This window comes from Passer domesticus, chromosome 17 (genome assembly GCF_036417665.1).
Source record: "Passer domesticus isolate bPasDom1 chromosome 17, bPasDom1.hap1, whole genome shotgun sequence".
NCBI lineage: Eukaryota > Metazoa > Chordata > Aves > Passeriformes > Passeridae > Passer > Passer domesticus.
In genome coordinates, this window is record NC_087490.1 from 3,423,445 (window position 1) to 3,450,287 (window position 26,843).

The following is a 26,843-nucleotide window of genomic DNA, read 5'->3' on the forward strand; positions in this document are numbered from 1 at the left end:
ACCATTTCAACGTGCATATTTATCACTTTCCCCCCAAAAGACATATATTTGAATTTACTCTTGGTAAACATAACCACAGGAGATGCAAATTAGTGTTGGGGAAGCATAAATAACTCCACACAGATAGACACACACTGAGACAGCAAACACAGACAGGGTTCACCAAGGGAAACCAAGAAGTGCAGAGCACGCCCTGAGGCTGCCACCAGTCCCAATGGCTTTGCTCTCATCCACCAAGCCAAGAGGATTTCTCCTGCTTTTGCTTTGCAGCAGCTGGTGGGAGAATAAAGCTGGGGAGGAGGAGTCTAAAGTTGCAAATATCCCATGAAAGCATCATGGCAAGTCCTGGCTCTGCAGTTTCCTGCAATCTTCTTCAAGGAATGGTTCCAGTTGTAGGAAGTTGCAAGTCTTTCACAGTGTGAAAGGGTGGAGGGGCATGGGGACCACCATGAGGGAGGAGCAGCAGGTCATCTTGCAATGTCCAAATTGCAGCCAGCCGATAAACCTTCATGTAGGAACATCGGGGCTAGATGCTCCATCTAGGTCCTCTTCTGCCCTCTCTAAGGTGCTGATTCTTCTTTAGCTGAGAATAATCTTCAACGGGACATCATGCGAACAAACTCTGCAACCAACAACACAAGACAGCCCTGAGCCAGAAGGCAGCTCTCATTCACTGGAGACAGCAGCCAGGGTGAGACTGGGAGTCCCCAGGCTGCCAGCAAAGCCTGTGTGCTCCGAGACTGGCCCTGAGAGCTCACACAGCATGGCCTTTAATCCTTGCATTAGATATGGCAATAAGATCCCTCTGGCAGGTCAATTCATTGCCTTGGACTCCTTCCCAGCCACCTACAGTCTTGCTCGCACAAGAAACTCTTTGTGCAACACTACAGCAAGCATTGTCTCCCTTCACTGTAACGTCAGGGAACCTTGATTTACAGTTTTGGGAACATGGTATGATTTCTTAGCAAACTTGCCATTTCACAGAGATACCAGTGTGGGAAAGCATGAGAGTTGTGCCAGTATCTATACTGGAGTTCTTGCAGAGAAAAGTTTACTTTAAGGGACTTCTTGTTTTTAAAGATACATGTTAACTGTAAGGATACCCTGGATCTATTTCTTGACTACCCTGCAGTTTGTGAAGTCAATTGCAATTGTTCAAATTGAGTGTAAATGCCATCAAATATAAATGTGTTTTCATTCTGCACTTGAATTGCTGAGGAACTAATAACTCTGCAAAGAGGAGGGCAGTGGAAATTACCCCCTTGACTTCTCCTTTTCCATTGACAGAGGTGTCCTTTGACAACTAAAGTGGTAACTCACAGAGAAATTGATACTGGGATAGCATTTCATGTATTTTAGCTGTCTAACATAATTTAGCTGTGGGAAACAAGGACAGCTACTGCCATGTAATCAGCCAGTGCATTAGAACAACTGCAGCTACCAGATACTTTCTAGGAAGATACTGGTGGTATTCTAATATTTTCAAAGCCCTCAGAGGCTTCAGTAATCCCAAGGAATGAGATGCCTTGTCATGTAGGAGACCCAGGAATACTGCTAAGCCAAAAAAAATTATGTCAATTTTACTTTAATTGCATAGTTCCTGTATTTCACCCTTACTGCAAAGGGACATCTGGATTTCTACCAGAGAAAAAAGCAGCCTGTCACACTCTCACACCTTCCAGCTCTTATATCTTCTTAGCTGTCTGATATCAACTGCTTCCTTGCCAGAAACCCTGGGCTCTATTAATATTGCTTCTGCCACAGCTAATGGCCAGGATAGTAGCCTAACCACTCTTATTTTTCAAAGTCCTTCTGGCATGGAAAGTGTGAGAAGAAATTCATTATCTCTAGGATTTAACATGACACCTATGGATCAGATATCTGCAGTCTTAGTGAGCACAGCTGGCATGTGACCATCTTCTGGCATAAAGGCACAGAAACAAATTCTCTAGAAAGCCATATAACAGAGGTGAGCCAGAGGAAATGGAAGGTGCAATACATTCTCCAAAGCAATTCAGCCACCCCTTCACAGCTCTTGCAATAGATTTAAAGAAAGGAAAATGCCCCATAAAACAATGGCAGGCACAGCATGTATGCACCAGGATCTGTTTCTGTATGACAGGTTCTGTCTCTCACCATGCTAGAATTATAGAGACCCAGTGGAAACTGAGATGCAGCAAGGGAGGATAAACAAATGAACAATTCATCTGACTGAAAAAATGAAGTTATTTTTTCTCCATACTTCAGAATCCTGGGCCCTGAGCATGCAAGTCTTCCACTTCAGCTTCTGATCTGAAACTCCGACTCTCACCAGGGGAGATGGACAGTGAGCATTTATCCCTTCTCACCTTCAAAGTCAACACGCCCATCTCCATTCAGATCCACGTCCCGGATGATCTCCTCAATATCCCGGTGACCCACCTGCTGCCCTAGAAGTTTCTTCATGGCTTCTCGCAGCTCACTGGTGCTGATCTCCCCGTCTCCATTGGTGTCAAACTGCAAGTACATGAAAAATACCAGCAGGGGAAATACAGTTAATGGAAACAGATCTTGCTCTGGATTGGATTTTTATTGTCTTGCTCCTAAGCGCCCTGTATTTTCTCTACTCCTTCCATGTTCCTCCTTTTCCTCCTTTGAGTGTCTTTTGGATCCAGTCTGTCTTTTCTCCTCAGAAAACCCTTGCAAATGCTGTGTCTGCACCAGCTTTTCTTTTCCTTGCCTCAAGAGTTCCCTTATCTTAGTAATGTTCTCTGTTCTTCCCTTGTTCCATGCCTGACTGGGCTCTTTCTAGATCTTCCACTGTGCTGCTCTCTCCTCCTCCTCTTCTCATCTCCAGTGGGTCTTCTCTCTATCCTGTGCTGTGTTGCTCACCTCTCTGGGGGCACGCGGAATGGATCACTCACCTCTCTGAAGGCATCACGGAGTTCTTTTACACCAATCATGTCTGCAGTCTCTGCTAGAAGTTTTGGTCCCATCAGCTCAACAAAATCTTCAAAATCCACATGGCCACCCACTTGGGACAAGATGAAAGATTGTGTGTAAGAACTCCATAAGTTAGCCAAGACCAGCACTCACTTTGCATTTCTTTGTGCCCCAGAGAGCGCTTGACCCTCCACAAAGCAAAGCACAGAAGGTGTGGGACAGTGGAAGGAAAAGGAGAGGTAGTTTTACCCTGAATTTTCTGTATTATGGGCTGGGCAGAATGAGCCCAAGTTATTCCACCCTAGGCTGCCATGGACTGTCACACCCTTATTGCATCACATCAGAGGCTTGATCGTTCTAGTGCTTATAGCAGCACTGTGCTGTGCCTGTGCCAAAGGGCACGGCAAGGGCACAGCATGATGTTCCTGCAAAGCCTGGGCAGTGCCCTGCAGCAGTGGTGCAGTCCTGCTGCATCACAGCAGCTAATATATGTCCAACTGTTTATTCATTGTATTAGTTCTTTTACTTGTTAGTGCCCTGAGAGCTGTCAGCAACACTCTCAAATTCCCAAGCACTTATGTGCCAGGGTTATCAGCTGCTTTTGTGTGTGACTGGTTGCATATGTCACAGCTGTTCTCCTTCCCTCGACCAAGTAATTGGTCCTTTTAACATAATCCTGTGTCAGAAATAACATGCACTAAATATGCTTCTCCCCACCTGGCTGAGGGTGATACCCTGCACTGCCACAGATGAGAGCTGACAAAAACGATGGTGAAAGACAAGGGTCACAAACAGAGTTACAGTGAATCAGATGCATTTGTCACATCTTTCCATGACTGCAGCAGATGCTCCCATCTGACGCTGCCAGCACAGCTCGCTCACAGCCCATCCCCAGGCACACAGCAGATACACAAAAAACCACCACAGACCAACAGCCCATCCATCACCCATCTAAACAAAGCATCCCCATCTTCCCAGGCTTGCTCTTCAGTCTGACACCATCTGACAACAGCTTCAATGTGACAACACACAGACCCTGAGCACCGGTGCCTGACTGCACACATTAAGGGCAGTTTCATACCTGACAACATAAGCAGGAAGGACAACCCTTCCACTCACTGTGCCCATATACAGTACAGTCCACACAGTCCCTTTGATACACAAAAACAAACATCGACTTCTAGGGACCACAGACAAACAGGGGAGATGATAAGAAGTGAAAATCAGAACCAAAGAAAAGAGAGGGAAAATCCAAAGGAAAAGAGGCAGCCAGAGACCAAGAGAGCCTGAGGCAATGATGCAGGGCACAGCAGCAACAGGCAGGTACAGCTGGGTGTGTGTTACTCACAGTTCATGTTGATCTGCTGGGATAGCTCTATTAGCTCCATCTCAGTAGGCATGTAGCCCATGGTCCGCATGCAGTTCCCCAGGTCCCTGCAGTTAATAAACCCATCCTTGTCTTTATCAAACTCCTTAAAGGCTTCTCTTAATTCTGCGAGAAAGGAAGAACAATATTGTCAGTGACAGCTTGAAATACCTTTTCCAAGAAAACTCCCTAGAATAAACAGCACTTTATGAAGCCAGACTCTCTAAGATACTCAGCATTTCCCACCAGATCTCCCTACATGAGGCAATGACTGGAGCAAAATTAAGCTCTTCTGTCAGCAGTGCTGCTGGCCCATTCCTGGCAGGAAAGTTTGCTTGGACCACGAGTGTCACAAACACTTCATTGCTAAACTGTGCTCCCTAAAGAAACTGCAACTAGTAAGTTTTTCCAACATTCACCTCTGCACTCTATTAAATACCCCTCACTGCAGGGATTAGCAGGTAAGACAGCTTCCTTGGAGCTGTATTATAGTATCATGCTCCCAACACTTTCTGTGGGAGCTGGAGGGACAGCAGTTCCCTAACACCAATATCCCATTACTAACTTATCCTCTCACCCTGAAGAATATGGAATGGATGCAAATTCCTTCACAGTCAGAACTATTTCAGTTTTATATGTTACTATTCCAGTAATCATCTCCCTTGATTTGCCCCAAATTATTTTAACCCATGGGGGCCAGCATGAAAGGGCCAGCCAATAAGTTTGCACTGGGGAGGGAGAAAGAGGGCAAAAAAAGGAGCAACAAATTTTACCTTCAATTTCTTCTGGACGCAGTTCTCTATCCTGCAAAAAGAGAACATATTATGTTAAAGACATTTGTTGGCCACAAAATAGTTTCAAAATAGCACTTGTTGGTACAAAGGGTTCTGGAACAAGCCAGAAAGTGAGAGAAGAAACAAGAAGGTGATGACATGTTTAATACCATCTACCTAGGAAGGCTTCCCAGCTTTCCTTCCCAAAGAGAGGGGTGTTAACCTGCACACATTTCTCTGCAAGCCCCTCTCCCTCTCATCTGGTGGACAGGGGGATGACAGGTGGTCCCTGAACAGAACAGACCTGGACCAACACTGCAAGATTTGTGGCCACCCCACTGATGGTATTATTGGCACCTTCATGAAGCTGCTTCATCATTCCCCAGCACCAAGTTCTGGAGCAGAGACTGTCCCTGTGGCAGTTATGATCTCCTCTGGAGCTCTGATTGTATTTCTACTGCCACTCCCGCTGACACACACAGATCAAAGCAGCTGGAAGCAGTCCTTGTAACCAGCAGGGCTAGACTATCATCTGCTCAGATCACTGCTTGATCTCTGTCCTTCTGGCAGGACAGCAACAGCCATGAGGTCTCTCACAGTCAATGTCTCAGTGACATCTCCTACAATCTGTCCCCACAAAAAGGCAGTAACTTCCCCCTTCCCCCCAGCCTCAACTCCATATACAAGCATTTTGAAACCAGTCATGAAGGCAGACACACAACATATACATAATCAAGGTCATCTACAAATGAAACAGGACAAGGATTCACCATGTTCAGGAAACACTGCAACTTCAAACATCCAATTTGAATTTCTTGGAAGAAGGGGGAGGATATAAGAGTATAGGAAAGTTCCAACACTGCACCAGGAAGAAGAGATGAGCATGGAAATGCACTGCTTTCTGGTTTAAATGCCCTTTCTAATTCCTCTCATGGCTCCCAGGCAAATCCAAAACATCTGAGAATTTGGAAACATAGAAACGCGATCTCTTTTGTCGTCTCACTCTTGGCTTTTCCCCTCAACTGTGGGGAGTTTCTCCTTGCCTTCCAGGTGTCCTCCAGCCTCACCACATGTGCCTGGAGACGGTGCCTTTGATCAGTTGGAGAAGGATGATCCTTTGCTATTTAACCACAGGCTCCTCTGGAAACTCTAATGGCAGCTGCTCAGAGTGCATAGCAAACTAGGACACACACTGGTTTACGTCTGTGCAGAAGTGGGCTGTGCCAGAGAAATGACCAGCTTGCCACTCATAACCTTCCCAGAGGCATCTCTGTGCTGGATGGAACTGTTGGAGCGTGCTGGCTCTGCTGTTTCATCCTTCACAGACCTGGTATTTTCAAACATGTCATCCCATTTGTTCTGCTTTCATCAACACCAAGTAATAAAACAATTCAATCTCCTCAGACCGGACGCAGGAGGCATAATTGCCCTCCTGCCTTAGATAAAATAACAGAAGAAAACCACCCACGATCAGTTGCAGCACCTTGTGCACTTTATTCCAGAGACTGCAAACACCGATCCCTGGAGATGGTGGCTGGGTGCACAGCAGGGGCAGGGCTGGGAGCACCAGCCCCGCGGTGCAAAGGGTGCCACGACTCACCCGCAGCAGCTGCTGCCTGTGAGAGTGGCCAGGGTAGGGCCTGGGCCCTCCTCCAGCACATGCTCACAACACCATCCTCCTCCTCCTCCCTCACTGCAAACTGCATTGTAACTGACATCGGTCTTCTGACACTTGTCAGAAGGGGGGGCTTCAGCACTGGCTCTAATTTTGCACACCAAAGAATCTGCATTTGCCAGATACTGCAAATGCAGAAGGAGGGGGAGGGTTTATGTCCCTCCAAAAATCTGACTCAAGTGATAACTAACATCAGGAAGAGGTTTTCTGTTTTAAATTTGAAAGATCCACTAAAATGATTAAGGAGTAAAATTGCTTGGGATAAAATGAGCTGAATCACTCTAAAGCTTTCGGAGAACATATGGGAAGAGGAATAAAACTACTCCAAGAGTTTAGATCCTAGATATGAGCAGAGGTGACCCTCAGAGAGTCCATTATACTTAATGGTCTTACCCTCATTTATTTCTGTTCTATGCACAAGAAATCCTGCCAGCCTAGAGAGTCAGTAAAAGTAAAGCTATTAGATGCACTTATTCTACATCAGGGTCCTTAGAGACATCACTAATCCTATTTTGGAGACCTCTCAGGGTACAGTGAGCTTCCATGGCCTAAGCAGGATGGACACTTGTCCAGCTGTCCACTAGGAGTTGGACCTATCTCCTGTGACAGGTGGCTCTGTGCAGGTCAGCAAGTGTACTTGTGCAAGTGTGAGTTTCATGTTTTAGTGACCTGGCACAGGGACTGTGTGATCACTTAGAGGCTGAAGGTTAGGAAGAACAAAAGCCTTTTGATCAATAATGACACGTAATTACTCTTCTTTGAGTTGTTGGTTGAAGCAGAGGTTTCAGAAATAAAGACCTACACATCTCCTACAGCTATAGATGACCATATCAACACACAAGTAAAGCAGAGGTTTCTTACAGAGACAATAAACCTCTGGTTCTGAGGCAACTGGGGTAAGCTTTGTTTCACCACGAGAACATGGAAGGCCCTGGGTGAATATCTGACAATGCACATATTCACTCATACATGTCCATAAAAGGTGTGTTAATCATATTAAATTCTGTTTGCCTTTAAATTCACATTATTGTAGAAGTAGAATGTTTGGGGGCAAAAATATGTTTTAGTTCTTGTAAAGACACAATACTGGGTGCATACATAAAGCACATACTTTTATTGTTTGTATATAAATGCATACATTGGATGCATATGAGCACCTAGTTACAATAGGTGAGACTGAATGAATAGAAGTGGTTTTGCTATTTCTCTCTCACCGTGTGGGAGGGCAATACCATTTGGTAGCCTGGCACTATTTGCAAATATAAGGACAGCCTGATGTTCCTCAGTTTAACTGGCTGGGATTGCTGCAGTGTCAGGCTGGGTATGCCAGTGCACAAGAGATTGGGTCTGGGTATCTGTGAGGAGGCAGCTGTCTGCTTATATCTGCTGGTACTAGTGTGCTCACTGTGAACTGAGAGGAACAGTATCAAAAATGGACAGCTTGCTCCTGATACAGATGCCCTGATTTGCATTTAACTGGCTATTTAGGTTTTAAATGCTAATCTGAGCCTGGGAATGAGAGATGGGTGTCTTGCTGGAATAACAGCTTTGAACACTGGACTCTTCCTGAGTCCATATGATTATTCAAGTCCTGAAGTCCTGAAACCTTTTTCTGAATTCATATGATTATGGCTACTCGAGTGTAGGCTTGGATCTATTTTCCATAGCTGCAAGCTTAGAATCCTTTTTTCTCGGTGTTTAGGCACAAGGGTACCTGCACATCCTTCAGGTTAGACATTTGCCTGTGCCTGTATTTGCACTGGGAGCTGGAGCCGGGATGCTCGAGATCCAGGGCTGGGAGTTACAGAGCTCCAGGCAGACGGAGCCCGGGGGCGGCTCCGCGTCCCCGACTCGCGTCCACGTGGCTTTGTGCGTGTCTCGCCCGCTGGGTGTAACTTACGTACAGGCTGCCTGTTTTCTGCGAAGCCCTTCCTCAGGAAGATGCATGCTGGCCCCAGCAGGTTGTGCATGACGGCGCAGTTCTGGGCCAGCACCATGAGCGGACCCTGGTACTCGCCAGCCGACGACCCCTCTTCGCTCGTCTGGACAGCTTTATAGCTCGTCTTCTCGTCATGGCGGATCTTCCCAGCCAACCAGCAGCAAGCAAACAACACAACAGAGGATGTTACCTCCCCATCTCGTTCCTCTGAAGTTTTACTGAACCGCCTCGCAGAGATATAATTGCTACATTTCTTTTATCTGGTGCACGCTGCGTCCCCCCCACCGGCCTATTAGGATTTGTACAGAAGCAGTAAGTCCAGGAGTTCACTTTCAAAACCTGAAAGAACAACCAACCACGAGAATTTCTCTTTGAAACAACATCAAACTCTCAGCGCTGCTCACATCTACCCAGACACGGCCCAAAGAGCCACACTCCCACAATCAGCCCCAGAGTTAGCACTGCCTTGAACGAGCTGCAAAGGACAAGCTCATCCCAACTTAACAGTACGTGTGCCAGCCCGTGGCCTGGGCAAACCTGCCAGGGCATCCCCAGGAGAGCAGGCAGAGCTGCACGAAGCCTCTGCACAGGCTCCGCGTTACTTTTCAGCAGCACAGCAGCACAGCTTTATCACGTTTGCACAAGGCCGCTCACAGCATCAGGTGGCCCTGCCGACTGCAGGCTCACGCTGCCTTGTGCAGTTACTAATTAGTTACATCCTCAGGGTTTGAGGCACTTACTGCCTTGGCCTTTTTAATCACTGACAGTCCCAAAGTGGAGATCAGACACGGGCACAACATTTTTGAGTGTTTGCATTTGCACATTTTCTAAGTGCACACGTCCTGCTAAGCTAAGGCTCCAGAACAGAATCCAGCACTGGATTTTATAAGGAGGCGCTGCTTTCCTTTTATAGAAATGCATTTCCCTGGCTCTGCAAAAAACCTCTTATCCTGATATTCCCATGCAGCTATAAAAAGCCAACACAACCCACAGGACCCTTGGTTTTACAGAATAAACATTAATCATACATTAGATTCCTCTTCAGGAATGATTCTACTTTTACAGCCAGCATTCCCAGGGGTGATCAGAGAAGCTCTGTCACTTGTCATTGTCTCTATTAACCCTTTCCTGAAAGCCTGAGGTAAATTTTCAGGCTAAAAGACCAGATACAAACATACCCCCATTCACACTTGTCTGAGACGATTGTATCTACTTGCTGTGTCTGCCATGTGCTATTACATTGCATGCATGGTTTGTAATTTGCCTTTTTGTACACAGTCTTACACCAATCTGCTCATGTATAATGTCATGTGAATATCAAGCATCAAAACAAAAATAACTCAAAAAGCAAGCCAGGGAGAAAGAAAATGATGAAGCAGAAAAGCATTTTCATTGCAGTTGTGGCTGAGGAAGGAATTGGTCTCTGATTAATTCTGACACATAGGACACTTGTCCTTAAAAAACTGAAAGATGAGCATCCATCCACAAATGGCATATTACTAGCTCAGCTAAATGTCAAGACATCTGTGTTGAGCTACACAGCTTTGTGGCATCAGTGCAGTGTATTTTCAAAATTATCAGCTTTATTTCCTGGCACATTTTTCAGTTTAATATACCAAATAATATGAATCACCTAAATACCCCACATCAGTTCTGTGTTTAATTCCAGTGAAGCCACATGAAGGATGCAAAGCCCCACAGCCCCAAATGTTTATTTGCTGACACTTCCAGTCAATAGTTTATTACCAAGCTATACAGCAGTACCTCATAATAGTCATCCCATTATTTTTCTGTCTCGATAGAGTTGCCAGTTTTACAAAACAGTTGAGCCACTGAGGACTGTGACCAGACAAACTGCTGCAGTGCCAGAATACCAAGGTGAACAGCTCAGCAAGGCTCCCTGCCCTGCACTGTCACTGCAGGCAGGATTTATGGCATTCAGTGTTCCCTCTGCCAGCAGTCTCACAGGTTCTCCTGCAAATACCCACTCAAGTTCCCTTCACCATGCTCCTTCTACATTGCAGAAGAGAGGGCAAAGGAGCTGTGATATTGGTATGGGGCAAAAAAACAACAGCCACCCATTACAAAATGGGAAACAGCAGTATGCATTACAAAGAAAATGGAATAGGACTGGGGAGATCAGGCTTTCCCAGTCCCTTCTTAGTGAAGAACCACTGACCTTCCTGGCCAAGTCCAGCCCTTGGCTGTGTCAGACCAGGAGATTATGGAGTGGGAAGAGACCTGGTTGATCTAGAGACAGCCAAAGTGGCAGAGAGGTGTGGTAAAGTGAGGGACCTGGATGCCAAGGCTTTTAATTTCTGCACAGCAGAAGCACACCAGGATTCACTTCATTTCTGGCCTGAGTGTCAGAGGGACTTTGCAGAACAGCAAGCCAAGAGGGACCTCGGTCCCAACTGCAGTGTCTCTTGGAGGGAAAAGCAGCCAGGATGGCTTCCACAGTCACCTGGGGGACACTGTGACAACAGGAAACTGAAGCTTCCAACAACAGACTGGGAGTCACAGCCTGAACAGCAAGGCACCCTGGTAGCATCCAGACCTAGACCAAGCCAGCTGGTGCCTGGGAGTGAATTCCAAATTTTGGGTTGAAATTATGTATTCAAGAGTTCAGACTGTCACCCAAGAGCAGCTTCCACAAGTGTTGTCTGCAGTCCCTCCTCTTTAACATTTCAGCAAAATGAGTTTGCTCAAAGTAAAATCTGAGAATAATGACTGGGATCATATAACAGTCAAGTGAAGTTGGGCAATGTTAAGACTGATCTGCAAAGTCTCCACTATAATCATGTGTGTTGTGATGAAAAGAATGGCAGAGTACCAGCACCTGTCAGGATGAGTGCCTCATTTCATAGCTCACTAGAGTGATGTCTGAGTGATGGCAAAGCTCTAATTCAGCTTTGCAACTTTTTCTCTTCAGTCCTGACATCCCAGGCCTTGTAACTAGGCACAAAGTGAGTTATTCAAAGCAGCTTTTAGGAATAAAAGCATAAATTACCTCAAAGACTGACAACACAATTTACAGGTTCTTGAATCTATTTCGATTCAAGCAGCCTGGCTACCTGTCAGACTTTAATTGCAATCGCCTTGTACAGCTGCAGCCAACTCCTTTTATTCCACGTTGAAGGCAACCTACAAGCAACCAAGTGGGTTTTTCACATGTGCAACATTTGGGTGAACCTCAGCTACTTCTACGTCTCCCTGCAGGTCACCCTGACCTAGGACTCGTCTCTGCACTGCCTGACTTCTTGGTGGTGAATTCCCTCATCAAGTATCCCAGCCCCCCCACAGCAGCACTGTGCCATTACTGGCTTGTTTACAGCAGCCAAGATAACAAGCAAATTGTGTTTCTATACAGAAGAGGCCAAAATGCAGCCAAAAGAAACTCTGTGATGGAGGTCCTCTCCCAGACAGCTCCTTTGCAGCTTTCCCAGGTGGTAAGGTCTCCTGGATAAAGCATCTTGGTGGCAGTGGCATTTCACTGTCATCAAGGTCTCCACAGAGACAGGGTCTCATTGCAATACTTTGGATGATCAGCGTAACTTTATAATTTATGAAGAATGAACTGCATAGCTTTTTGCTGAGCTATTAGATTTGCAGCAATGCCAAGTAAGAACCTTGTGGCTGACAGGTACACAGTGATGTAAGATGTTCCTCAAACAAGAAATGTTTCTGGGGCATGTCATTCCCATTTCAGTCCAGTCCATAACAGTAGAATTATTCCTGAATCTAGTCTGTCCCAGGACCACTGCAAAACCTCAGCACAGAGTAGACTGTGGGCTGAAGCCTAACAGATACTTGTGGCAGCTCACAAAGTCCAGCTGGGCCCAAGCATGTAGACACATGGGACATGCTGATGTGCAACATGATGCACAAACACACAGCCAGGACCCAGTGTATCCACTCACAAACAGATGCATGGACAAGCAGAACAGAGAGAAAAACATGCTTTCGTACCCAAAACAAATACTAAAACTAATTGTTTCATGTGCAAGGACAGACAGACATAGAACATGTGCATGTCTACACACAAACTTCAGTGAGGACATGCACGAGCAGGTGAGCACACACAGCACCATAAAAGCAAGGGCATGTGTTTGATACTCAGAAATGCCCCCTTCTGCACTCACAGCAAACCTGCCCAGGCACTCAGGATGCCTGTGTAGAGACGTAAAGAGCTAAGGACACACACGTACCTCAGGTGGGCACATAGGTGTGCATACCCTTACACAGCAATGGCAACACATACAGACACGTGACCCTTCATGTATACATGCATATATGTCCCTACACCCATGACACACGTGATTGCTCAAGCAGGTAACTCTCAGCCGAAGCTCACACAAGATGCCCTGACAGGAGTGTGCCAGCACACTGTGCACATTGACAAGCACATGCTTGCACGTACCCAGAGGAGAGCTGTACACACACAGTGAGCAGGACACGAGCCTACACACACATTGATTTATTCATGCTATGGCTCTCAGCATCCTGGACTCTACTGGCTGCACTTGCTTGAGCAGCTCTTACAGAAAAAGTCTGCTGAAGAAGCTGAACCCTTCATACTCATCTCTGTGTTTCTCCCACCTCCCATTCTCGTCTGCCCACAGTGTCACCCATCCCAAGAAGCAGGGCTGGATTGATTCAGGGAACATACCTTTTTAGAGAGGTTTCTCAGAGGAGACTTCACACAGTTGCCCATAATATGTTGAGGCTGCCTTTCCGGTGGACTTGGTTACAAAGGAACTGAAGCAATTGATCCCATTAAAGGTATTCCTTGGGAGCAAAGCAAGAAAGGCAGCACCAGGCAAATCCAAACAGCTACTTGCTGCTGGGGCTTTCCCTCTTCAGGGAGCTTTTTCTCTCTCTGCCTCTCTCTCTCCGTATTTTACTTTATGTTCACTTTCTTGAAGAGATGAAGCAGGAAGGAGAGGGAGGGGAGAGAAACAGACAGAAAGAGAGGGAGAGAGAGAGAGTGAGTGAGAAGGGGGGAGAGAGGGAGGCGGATGTATAATCTACATCAGATTAATGTTCAAATCCCTCCCACCCCCCTCAATCTGCAGGCAAGATTGTTTCACTCATAGGAGAGGGCTGTTTCAGGGAGAATTAAAACAGAGAGGCAATGCAAGAAGTGATTTCAGTGATGAATTCTGTGAATCTAGCTAGTTTGGGTCCACACAGCCTCTGAACACTGCATCCCTACCCACCCCCCTTCTAACTCCTCTTGGCTTTTCAATCATCACAGCACTAGGCTGGCCAGAAGGCAATCCACTTAGGGGCTTGGAGCAGACCACAGCTCGTCTCAGAGCAGAAATTGACCATTTATCTGGGTGGGACCTGTTTCAGCTTATAAATACCAGCAGACCTAGCAATGTCTGATTTTTTTTCTGTCACGGTGCAAGCAAGCCAGGAGACAGCAGTCCTGGGACCCTACTTCACTCTCAGCCCCAGGACAGTAATATTTAACCACAAGGGAGAGACGTTGAGCCAGTCTTGCAGTAAAGTTTTTCCAGCTTTCTGCAAGTAAAAATCAATTGGCAGTTTAACCTGCACAAGTATGCCAAAGATGGGCTCACACCCGAATTTTAAATCTAAACAGCCCCAGCTTAGATAATGTGAATCAAAGAATTTTGATGTCAGATCCATCCATTTCATTTGCAAGAGCCCAAGTCCTGGAATAAATAAGAGGCACCTGAACCTAGTGCTGGCTCTAAACTTTGGACTTTATGCCTGTAGCGTAGAATCATCTCTGAAAGAAAAGGGATGAGTCCCCAATATATTTTTTCCTGATCTCAGGCTGAGCACAAGAGCATTCAGTCTGAAAAGAGATTTAAATTGAAAAAAGACACCTAATCACACTCAGGCAACAGTATCTGAGCAGGCTAGTGAATGCACCTTTAGCTGTGAAGGCACCACAGCTGCAGCTCCACAGTGATGAGAAGTATGAAGAGCTACTTCCTTCAAACAGCTTTAGACCAGGACGCCACTGATCTTACACCCTGTTATGCAGCAGGCTGGTTGGACACTTTGGTGTTGAGCTGAAAGATTTCACATCTTTGATTGCAAAAGCTTCTACAAAGACCTGCTCCATAGGCTGAGTACTTGCACCACATGCTCCTTGTGAAGGAGCCAAGGACTCGCTCTCCTGGCAGCTCTAGGGCTGTAGGACAAAGGATGAACTGTCAATGTCAAAACAAAGCAGGGATTTCTCCTTCCACCCTGATGCTGCTGTGGCAAATTAAGTATGATTCTAAGGTGACTCAACAGTTGCTTTAGAGCTTAGAGGCTTCTTCCACCTAAGGAGATGAGTCTAGGAGTCTAAGTCTGACAAAATTCCACAGCTTCTCCAGTTACATGTGTGGCCATAGGGAATAGTGTTTCTTGCTCTTCCTTGTAATAACAGCTCCCCAAGAGTGAAGGCAGTGGGACAGCGTCCTCTCAGATTCCCTCAATACCTTTTTCATTAAATGATGTTGGTAGGAGCTGCACAAAGGTCCACAGGCTCTCCAAAAGAAGAAACTGCAGCAGGACATGCTGGAAGATACTCCTTGTGTGCCCCTTGTACCCAGGGCGGACGGAGAGGAGGACAGAGGGGAAGACCTCCATAGCAGAGCCCACCCATGCTAGCGTGGAAAGCAAAACTTTCCCTGAGCTGGGCCTGTCTCCTGCTGTCACAGAGGATGCTGAGGAAAAATGCTTTCCCTGGGGGCTGTGCCAGCCCTGGGCCTTGCAGTGGGGCCTTTGCAGGAGGATGCTGAAACTCCCAGCTGCTCTCAGACTTCCATCTTTAGCCCTATTTCTCTTTCCCCTCTTAAGGCAGCTAATGGGAGGCTGATCTACCCTCTGACAAAGTGCCAGTCATTAATAATGTCCTCTGTCAGCTGGAGCCATTCCCCAGGCTCCTTGTTTATTGACGAAGTGCTTGTCTCCCTTGAGCAGAAGCTGCCACACAGCAAGTGAGGCGCCTGGGCTCCTTCCTGAGACAAATGACTTCAATTCCAGAGCAGAGAGGAGAGAGAATTGCCTTTCTGCTGCTAATGAATCTCTCCCTGACAGGAAACATGGAGGCCAGGAACATTCTGCAACTGAGAAGTGCCCATCTCCCACGTTGTCCCAGAGAGAGGGAGGGAAAGAGAGTCAGACATCTCCTGCCAGAAGAATCCATCACAGTTCCCAGACTGTTGTGGGACAGCTTTGGAATACAGCTGTGGAGTTTGTCTTACTGAGCTCCAAAAGCCTCTCCACAAGATGGTGACCCTCTAAATACTGGTTTGTACCAGAGCATTCAGAGCCAACCACAGCCATCACTGTGTCTGCCTACTCTCCAGCTTTTCTTCCCTACAGTTACAAGCAGTTGTAGGAAACGTGTAAGGCAGAGGGCTGAGACCTCCTGCCAGGCTTGGCAGGGAATTCACAGTCCAGGAAGGGAAGAGGGAATGGGAGCCCATGTGCATCAAGTTTGCAGCACAGTCACAATCCTTCGACTCCATAAGAACTCTAGTGGAGCTGCAAGAGGCCCAAGAGATGCAATCATAAACAATTTTTTAATCTCCTTATTTACTCTGACTCTCGTAAGAGCAACTGGGCAGGACACCACAATCTAGCAGACAGCCCCTGCTTAGCTCTGAGGAGGAAAATCTCTCTACAGTGGGATCTTGTTCCCATCACCACCACAGGTAGTTTAAAGATAGGCAAGGAAAGTGCAGTTGGCAGAAAGGTCATAAGAAGATTAGGTTAGAAGGAACATATTTTCACCCTTCCTCCAACTGACGCTGCTGTAAGAGAACAGGATGCTGAGAATAAGTGTGTCAGAAACATTTCTGTGTAGGTGCTGATCTGTGGGTATGCCTATATCTGGGGTAGTCAGTATGCATGTGGGAGGGCTGCACATGCATGTATACTGGTTTTCCCACACTGTTCTTTGTGGCAATCACACTGTTCTTTTAAGGTCTGTGCCTCTGTTGTAAACTTTCTAAAAATCTGTAAGAACTTTGTGAAATGCAAGTCTTGCTGCTGTTCATGCATCCCTTCCTTTCTCCCAAGGTCCAAGGTGGAGAGCAGAGACCTGAAGGGATGCAGCTTGGCACAGCTCATGGGAAAGAAGCATTTGGCACGCTGACTGACCTGAGCACATGGAAGGGAGAAGGCTGGCTGACTTGGCATTGAACAAGGAATGATTTAGGTGGTTTAATATGTCTGGATACTTTAAAAAGCAGCAGTGCTGTGCTTTGGGCTGGCACCTTTGGCAGAAATGCTCATTTCATAGGAAAATGTTGGAACTCCTCATAGCTAATCACTTGGCAGGTGCCAGAAGCTTTATCCAGTGGCAGCAAATATCCAACAGACACAACAGAAAAAACAAAATCAATCCAAAACACGTGATTGTTTATCAAACTGTAGCTTTGCTTGGCAAAAATTTTCAGTGGAAGTATGGATTTGTATGGGGGCTGTTCAGGTGCTAGGCCTGTTTCAGTGCACAGTCCTTCACGTGCTGGAACAGTACATCATTGTTCTCAACACAACATAAATACTGCTACAGGCAATGTCAGTAGGTAATGGGTATTGTATAGCAAATCAGGGAAAACTCTTTTCTAGTATCCTTTCACTGAAGTCCATAGTTCTACCAAGAGCCCATTAATTGCTTCAAACATTTAGTATATTAAAACACATCCCCTTACTTTATTTATCCTAACAGGGCAGGAATTCTTGTTGTACTTTTTCCTATCCCAGAGTGGAGAGTGCACATATGGGTTAGTAGCTTTCAAATCTGCTTCCAATAACCCTTTATCTGGTGGCTACAGATCTATATTTTACAGGAAATATATTTTTACAGAAACTGTCTTGTTTACTGAATGACCTCAGATGAGCCTTGGATTAGGCAACATCCTCCTGTTGCCAGTTCTGTCAAGGGCCTCATTTTGAAGCTCCCAACCACTGGAACATGCACTGGCACTCTGAACCAGCTCCCAAGTGCTTTTGCTGCACATTGAGTTGTGTCTTCTAACCTCCAATGAACCTTGGATGGTTCCATATGCCAGTCAGACAAGTACAGGTCCATCTCAAGGGGAGGCACAAGCAGATATTGGTGGATGCAGTCCAGGTTCTCATCTAGGGAGAGGAATTCTGCAGAGAGTTTGGGAACTTTCTTTACTGTCAGCTGTTCCAGGAGGAAAGTGTTGCTGACTCATGCTGTGCATAATATTCTCCTCCATTAGAGCAATTGGATCATAATCAATCACAAACAACAGAATCTTTAATAAAAAGACCGAGGATATTTTCTATTCCTCTCAAGGTAACAAAGCCTGGACTGCCTGTCAACTTCTGTTTAGAACAGCTCTGTCTGTAAATAGCTGGCTTCATTTTGCATCAGATGAAAATAGATGGGAACGTGCTTTCTCCTGACACCTTCCCTGCAGATCTGATCCAAGTATTTTGCATTAGCCCAACTTCCAAGTTCCTACGCAGGAGATGCGTTGGCCAGACCACAATGTCCTGTGGATATTTGCTGATGATGATCCTAAAGATCATCAATGGGCTACAAAAAGACAAGTACAAACTTGACAGCTCAGAAGCTGCTGTGAGGATTTGTCACGTATATGGAGCACAGAGGTTGTTTAAAATGAACCTCATGTGGTTCCTTGTCTTTCCTCCAGAATATGGGAATTTTGTTGCACTCCATGCAACTGTGACTAGTGCAAAAGCAGCTAATTCTGCCTGGCTCTCTCACCTCTTTGGAAATAAGAGGGACAGGAGTCACTGTTCAGCTGGCACACTGAGGTGCTACTGAAAACGTGCCTGATCATCAGATGAGCAGAGGCCTGGAAACCAATATCAATGAAATAGTCCAAACCAGCCCTGCAGCATTACATGAGATTTGCCATCCTAAACCAGAGATCTGCGTCACTTCTAACTTGAGTAAGGATCTGACAGACCTTTAAAAGGGCCAAACTGTGTATTCCAGGTCTCTGACTATATCTCAACACAACTGGTCTCAAAGCATCTAAACCCTTTGTGTCTTATTTCAGCAGAACACATTGAGGTTGCTGGTGTTTATCTACTTCCTGCCTTCAGCTGTTGTGACAGGATGCTTCCCAATGTTACATGGTTGCCTGTTTCCTTCCAAATGCAGAGAATGTATTTTGCCTGAGTGGGATGAAACAATGCTTTGTATTCCTTCCAAAGATGGTTGCAAGATGCTAAGTACTCTAGGGGAGGAATGGGTGGAAGAAATATTAGAATATTGCTAATGTCTTCATTCATGGATAGTGCTGAGTTCATGATCTTATGCTGGTGCAGAAACCTACTAAAAATCTAAATATGACCATTGCTAGGACAGTTCTTTATTTTTAAGTGGGGCATTTGACTGAAGGATTACTCAGGTTCATGGACACTGCTGCTGCTCTCTAAGGTCACAGGAATGTCAGAGGATTATTGAAACGGAGCCCAAAGTTAGCTAGACATCTTTTACTGAATGCACACCATATAGCTGCTTGTTATTGGAAATCAATACCACTCATGGACGCATCAGGGAAAAACAGTTACTGAAGCTGGAATGCTACAAAGATCACAGCTAATTCAGCTGACAACCTGCAGCCCGGCCACTACATCTAAAGCTAAACTTCCCTGATATTGTGTTGAAACCCAGGATTGAATGAAACAAAAATCAAGGTGGTAAAGTTTACCAAAATGGACAATGGACTTATATAAATGATGATTAATTTATTACTGAAAGCTTTTTTTACCTCTCCAAAGATAAACTGAATCTAACCAGAAGGTTTGTGTATTTCAGTGCATTAGATCATGCTGCTGTATATTTCATGAACAGAATATTTAATGAATGTTCTTTTAGCTTGGTTTTATTTTGATGTCTTTCTATAGCCTTTTAAAACAGATTTGTTTAAAAAGTAAATCACTGACAAAGATTAATGTTTGCTGGCAGACCTACTGTAGGCAGAAGGCTTATCCATTGCCCCTTAGTGATTCTGTACGTCTGGCTCACATCCCTCAAGCTCTTTACAAGCAATAAATGTGATGAACTTTTCTCCAAGCTGAGCAAAGGGGGAACTGAGTGGATATGCTCAAGTGGAACAATGTTTCTCTGTGTCTGAGGTCATTACATATAAAAACATGAGACGTACCTTGGAAGGTGTGGCAGGTGTCAGCAGGCAGGTGTGCACACAAACGCCGAGCGATGTTTTAAGCACAGCAATGCATAAGCGTGTACAGAGGTGGTTGTGTAGCCACACAGAAGATTTAGCAGAGGCTGCACGAGCAGGCTGTGTGTACATAGACAAGACATGTATATGAAGGCTTTTTATGTCAATCAACATGCATGGACATGGGCTGTGGCAACTCATGCAGGGATGGAAGCACGCAAGCTGTACGGGCCCCACGCAGGTATCGGGACCGCTGCGAACACGCACTTGGGAGCGGCTCTCGCCTAATTCACGGCAACAGCGGGGCTCTGCCCGGTCTGACACACTCACCGGGCGGCCCAGGGACAGAGCATGCCCCGGGAACCCGGAGCGCGGCGGGTCCGTGTCGAGGCGGCTCCGCCGGGCAGGGCCCCGGGCCGAGGCGGCCGGGCCGCGCGGGGGCGCGGCGGGGCCACCGGAGCCACCGGAGCCACCGGAGCCACCGGAGCCACCGGAGCCCGGGCCGGGGCCGCCGCAGCCCCGCGGCGGAGTGCGTGACGACAGGCCGCCCGCAGCGCCCATCCCGGGAGCCCGGCGGACGGGCAGCGGCAGAGGGAACACTGCTGTCACGGGGACTCCCTTCCCTCCCTGCCCGCGACCTCAGGGACCCTTTTGGGGCCGGTATAAGCCTTCAGAGGTGCCATGAAACACGGAGGAAAAGTCGGTGCAGGATGCGGCATTTCTCCGGGTTTTTTTCTGCCTCCGAATCTGTGCACCCACAATCCATACTCCACGCGAGACAAGCCCGTGCCACGGGACCAGCACCACTTCGGCGGTCAGTCATGCTAAGCCACAAGTCTGTTCAACCCAAATTACCGTGCCGATTTAACAGTGTTAATGAGCAGTTTAGTTAGAGACTGTCTCAGTTTGTCACGAGCCCTGACATGCCACTGCTTCACCTCCTTACAGGCACAACACAGCACGTGAGCACCTGGGAACCCAGACCTTTCACCTTCACCTCGCCATCCCACAGCGGAACACGTGAAAGTTTCCATTGCTGGCATCACTGCTCCAGGGCAGCCCAAGACAGTGCAGCCTCCCTCGCTAATACACAGGGCCAGCTGAAAACTTTCATTACTAAGCCAGGAGCCACTCTACCCTGGCAGGACTGGCCAGGGCTTCCTACTTCTGCACGGATGGATCTCCAAGAATGGTCCTGATGCAGTGACTGCTCTTGGGCAAAACGCCTGTTAGAATCAGCTGAAGCCAAAGACATTGGAGGGAACAAATTTATCTGGCAGATGAAAAGACCAGAAAGGTGAGAGGCTGGACATGGCACCTTTTCCCTACACGCTCTCGGCTGGTCAGAGGAGAATGTTCTTGACACATGCTTTCCACACAGGCAGCCTGGGGTCACCTCCTGTCCCAAAATGGGGCCACTTCTGTCATCCCAGTTTGCTCTAAGGTCCATTAAAACCTGTTAAGAACTGAAGCTCAAGAATAAAGGGGGATGGAGCAGGAAAATAAAAGGAAATTTCACAGGAAATGCAGAACGATATCTTCCCTATTTTAACGGTAATGTGGACACCGACATTAAAGCAGGAATGGGAGATGATGCAGGAGAGGCTTTAAACTCCCTGTACAAATAGAAATACAAAAGCTCCTTTGGCCACAGTGCTAACAGCAGAACCCTGTAAATATTTCATTATTCTCTACGGCAATTGTTTGACCCCTTTGATCCCCACGCCACCAGAGGCAATTGACAGAAAACTGTTGGGGAATCACTTCACTGAAAAATTTAACAGTCAGGTAGGGTGTGAAAGCTAAACGGCTCTGAAAACGTTCAGGTCTCACATGGCAGGATCGCTTACAAATTAATATTGCATAGCAAATGCCCGGAAAAAGCTCTTCTTGAAGATGCCAGCGCTGAGCAAGGAGGAATGAGGCGATGAGAAGCGGTGGCTGTCTGTGCCGCAGTCCCTTACAGAGCCGGGGGAGCCAGGTGCCAAGCGGCTGCTGCACCGTGGGCACTGCAGCCACAGCACCGCTGCCCCGGGAATGCCACAACACTGGCACTGCGGTCCTGCAGCCACAGCACCGCTGTCCCAGGAATGCCACAACACTGGCACTGCGGTCCTGCAGCCACAGCACCGCTGTCCCGGGAATGCCACAACACTGGCACTGCGGTCCTGCTGCCACCGCACTGCTGTCCCGGTCACTGTGCTGCTGTTGCTACTGTTGTCACATTACTAAACTGTGTCCTGCTGTCAGGCTGCCACCTCACCGCCACCCCAGCTGCTGAGGGGTCACCACTCCTCTTCTGCTGCTGAAGTGTGATCTGTAGCCACACTAGAGACACTACAGGACTCTCATGCTCTTCTGCTCTGCCGGGGTAATAAGCAGGCTCCCTTATGCTTCACAAAACACTTATGCCACTTGGCCTCTCCAACACTATTCTATCAGGCCAAAATCACATGAAACATCTTCCTCATGCACTCTTTTTTTGCCATTTTCCCACTTTGCTGCATTATCATACACACATCCCTTGCCAACTACACCCATGAGTCACAGCACTGCTCTCACACTGCACTGAGCCTCTGCCACTGCAGGACCACTTTCAAACACTGCTGTCCCACTGTCCCGCATAAAACCAGCCCATACTCACACTGCACTGTCACCAGGTAACTCTTTGGCGTTGTCCTCTTGCTAACTCAGCTGTGCTTCCAAAACTGTGGCATGGTGGCAATACTTCATTTGCTGCCCTCTGCTACAGCGGGATGGTGCTGTCAAATCAGCGCAGCCCTTTGCAAATATCACACCAGAAGTGCTCACTGCTGTACAGAATGGCTCTTGTCTGGAATATTGTATTACTACTGCTAAACTCTTCTGTCAGGCTACAGCACTCCACGATTATCACACCCGTGCACTGCCAAACTTCCACCACACGGCACCAGTTTCACATCTCTGCTCTGCCCCAGGACTGCGTTAGCACTGCATTGTCAGGGCCGTGTTCTCCAGACGCTGGGAGCTGCACGCACTGCATCCCAGCCCAGAGAAGTCCCCAGCAGAGTGCTCCTCTGCAGCTGCTGCGCCGAGCCGGTGTGCAAACGTGTCATTAGGCTAAGATGACATCCTGGCTTATACTTAATGCATCATTACACTACCCTACTTTTGTTAATTCATGTACCACTCAATTACAAAATGGTAAAATATCCTAAAAGAGTATTACCGCTTAATGGTATTAGAACATCACTGCACCAATATAGCTTAAGCCTAATTAATAAAAAATATCACTGCATCCTGTATCCTGGCAGTATCTTAGCATTCTTCTGGAGTACACACCCACAGTGCACTATATTGCTGTGCTGGTTATATAAACACGGCGCTTCTTCCTTCACTCTGTCTTTTTTCTGCACAGCTACAAATCTGTCTCCCTCAGACACAACCCTCTAGTCCTGAACTGCTCCTTTTTGCTGTTACTGCAATAATGAAACTCTCTCCATGGAGTCATCCCTGCAATCTTTTCTGTGTATCTGATTGTACTGTAGTGTCTGCATCTGCGACCACATCACTGCACCACCATGGAACAGGGTGATGATGTTCCACATCTGTAGAGCTGGAACAAGATATCCTGGTGCTGCTGGACCACAGTGCTCTGTGCTGCGATATGCATCACTGTGCTTCTCTCCTGTGTACTGCAAAATTACTGTTTTAACTGTTTCACAGAGGGCTGTGCGGGCTAGAAAGAAGTTTTCATACTAAATGAATTATCTGCTGAGCTGCTGCTGTCTTCTGAGCACAACGTGGAGCAGACTGGTGTTACAGCACCTGCAGCCTCAGACTGCAACCCTGGACATGTCTGCACCTAGGACCCTGCCACAGCAGCCAGGGCTCTTGCAGGTGTAAGTCCTTGCCTGTTTCAAACCTTCACACACATTTTTACACAATGCTGGGCATTTATTTCTTCATTCACAGAAACAAAATTTCTATAATTCTGTGCCATGACAGGATTTCCATACATCTTACCCCTGGGCCTTTATTCATCCCAGGATTTTGATATCACTACCAAAAAAAAGAAAAAAAAAAAAAAAAAAAAAAAAAAAAAAAAAAGAGCTTCATGTATCTCATGTAACCAGCTCTTTGTGTATCCTAAATTCTAAAAAATTCTAGCTCCCCATCTTGCTCCTGTAGAGGGGGATCTACTACACCCCAGTCCTAAAAGTCAGTTCTAAAATCTCCACTAAATTTTCATTCTGTCACAGTTACTTCAAAGAAAGTGAGAGATGAATACAGAGAGAAAAGGGAATAAATAAAAGTACACTCCAAAAGAAAGATGCTGGTGTGTGCATGTAAGCACTGGTGCAATGTACTCAGTGAAAAAGTGAAAATTAGAATTATATCTCTCTCATTTCACTGAAGGGCATTGTTGAACACCACTGGTAAATTTTGCTACATTTACAGCTTTCAGAAATGTCTTTTGACACTGGAATGTGGACAGCAGAACAGGTAAAATAAAGATACTATTCAGATAAGGACTAAGCTCAAAACCAGAGAGGTTTCCATGAGTGGGAGACCTGGCATGAATTTGTTTATATTTCTGATGCTTTGGAGACATACAGCTCCACAGATTTAAAATCTTTTCTTGGATACATCTTCACTTTGCTCAGAACTACAGGGTAAGTCAGAGCCAAGACCACGCATTTCAAAACCTAGTGCTGGAATATGGCTTTTTGTAACCTGGGAGCATCAATCTGCTCACCAGGCTCTTCCTTATTGTCAGAACAAAATTTTAATCCAGATTTCAGATGCACCATTGGCTCAGGGAGGGTTTAACTTGTTTTAAGTTAAACACAACTGTAAAATTCCTAAACAGCAGCCTGTCAGTGAGGATGGAAAAGTGTTGTGCTTTGGAAAGAACAGATGTGCTTTGATTTTTATCTGGAGAAGTCAAGATGAATAGAAGCAGACAACACTCCCATATTAAACATACGGCTGTATCACCTCCTTCCATCGAATTACAAAAATTTTTATAATTCTTTCCATAATTTCAGTCTGAATGGGCTCCCTGCAAAGCCTCCCAAACACGCATTAAAAAGGGGGGGGTGGGGGGAAGAGAAAGACAAGAAAAAAATAAAAACTCAACGATAACAAACTCCAGAAATCATAACTCTGGTTTAATTGATCATTTCCAGGGCTGGATGGAACTTAGCCACCCAGGCTACTGGCTTATACCTATAATTGTGCTTCTGGAAGATTGCAGTTACATTAATCTTCCCAGAGATTACATTTTCTAGTAACATCCCTAGATGTCTCTAAAAGAAATTTCAAGCTAGTCTCCCTCTGCCTTTTCATTTTTAGAGGGTAACCTCTAAAAATGTTGGGTAATTTCACTACCAAAAGCAGCTAAAAGCGACAGCTTTGTACCAAAAGAGCTTGCAAACACCAAAAGCATCTGTTCCGTTCTAACATAGTGACTGGGAAGGCTTCGGAATTGGGTCAGGATTTTTTTTTTTTTGTCGTTCTCCCCACTACCTTCTCCTGACAGCTTCTGCCATCAGAAATGATTCATATGCTGATTGTACAGAAATGTACCATAAGGAGATGTAAACAAATACAGCAAAGCAAGGCGGGGAGCCAGAGAGATGGAATCTAATAAGTAAATAGCTTTTAAAAATCCGCTTCTCTGACTCTCATCCTCAGCAGGCAGAGCCACAACTTCCCCCGGTGACAGGGAAAGCACCGGCACTTCCCCCGTCAGCACCACCGAGAGCGCCCTCCGCAGCGCCCGGCGGGCACCGGGGGCTCTGACCCGCGCCCCGTCCCCGGCGCGGAGCCCTCCTCGGGGCCGATCCCGCAGCGCCCCCGGCCGTGCCGCAGCGCCGGGAGAAGTTCGGCAGGGGCGGCCAGGAAGCAGTGCATTTACAGCTGCGGGCTGTGCCCGGGGGCGCGGGGGGCTCCGCAGCCCGAGCCGAAGGTCCGTGAGCCGCAGGAGGAGGGGGCGCGGAGGGACAGCGGGTGGGAAGAGAGGGAGGGGTGGGTGCCGAGGGGCGCTTTGCCCCTTACCTGGCCAAAGACCGAGCTGAGCATGGGGTGCAGCTGCTGGATGAGGGGATCCGCTTCCACTGACCGATCGCTGCCGCTGGACTTGGTGGAGCACTTGCTGCTGGATTTGGACAGAGGTGAAGCGCCTTCCGAGAGCTTCAGGGACTCTCTGCTGGACCTCTGCCTGTGACTGAAGAAAAAGTCCTCCTCTGCCTCCTCCCCATCCCTGTCTGAGAGCTGATGCTGGTCCTGGGGGTGACCGTGGCTGGCGTGCGGCGGGAGGTGGTGATGCTGCCTGGATGTCCTCCCCGGTTCCTTGCCGCTGCCTCTCCTTGGACCTCCTTCCGCCGGCTCGGGCTGACTCTCCCCCCGTCCATGTGACAGCTTCCCCGCGCCCCTCGCTCCGTCCTCCCGGGCGCCTGGGTGGCAGAGCGGCCTGCGGGCACTGGGCTCCCCGGGGAGCTGCTCCTGGCTCAGCTCCCTCCCCATCTGCCCGCCTTGTCCTTTGCCGTCCCGGACGCGGCTGCCGCGGGGCTGGGGCTGGCCGCCCGCCGCCCGCCGGCTCCCCGCCGCCTTCAGCAGCGAAGTGCGGGACTCGCTCTTCGCCATGGAGGAGCCGCTCATCGCGGGGCCGCTAGAGCCGCATCCCCGGCCGGGCGGAGCGCTGCCGCTGCGGGCAGGGCTGCGGCGCGCCGCTCACGGCATGTCCTGCGGAGACCCGCTTAAATCCCGCACCGCGGCCCATGTGACAGCGCAGACAAAGGCCGCGGCAGGGGCGCTCCGGCGGGGGCTGGCGGGCACCGTCTCCCCCTCCGGGGCTCTGCCCCCCCACCCTCCGCGCTGCCGCCTCTCCAGGTGAGCCGGGGCCTCCCCCCGCCGGGGCCGGCTCGGGCCGGGGCGCGCCGCAGGAGAAGCGGCGCCGCCGAGGGGTGCGGGCGGCGGCGGGCGGCGCTCCCGCAGCGCGGCGGGCGTGCAGGGC

General features: G+C 47.7%; 2 protein-coding genes across 5 annotated transcripts in view; both read right to left on the bottom strand.

Annotated features, from left to right (window-relative positions):
- CABP1 (calcium binding protein 1) lies at positions 1-26,689 on the bottom strand. Of its 4 annotated transcripts, XM_064393062.1 has the most exons (8): positions 25,886-26,160; positions 13,345-13,593; positions 8,641-8,817; positions 5,062-5,092; positions 4,271-4,414; positions 2,904-3,013; positions 2,349-2,496; positions 1-622 (listed from the first exon to the last, which is right to left on the bottom strand). In XM_064393062.1, the coding sequence occupies exons 2-8, from the start codon at positions 13,387-13,389 to the stop codon at positions 597-599; spliced, it is 681 nt and encodes a 226-aa protein (XP_064249132.1). In that variant the 5' UTR covers positions 13,390-13,593; positions 25,886-26,160; the 3' UTR covers positions 1-596. The 4 variants fall into 4 exon arrangements, with proteins under 4 accessions (XP_064249132.1, XP_064249130.1, XP_064249133.1 ...); XM_064393060.1 differs by lacking the exon at positions 13,345-13,593 and having other exon boundaries at positions 25,886-26,683; XM_064393063.1 differs by lacking the exon at positions 8,641-8,817 and having other exon boundaries at positions 25,886-26,023.
- ACADS (acyl-CoA dehydrogenase short chain) overlaps positions 1-26,843 on the bottom strand; it is a 111,472-nt gene that overhangs the window by 32,555 nt on the left and 52,074 nt on the right. The gene's annotated exons all lie outside the window — the stretch shown is intronic.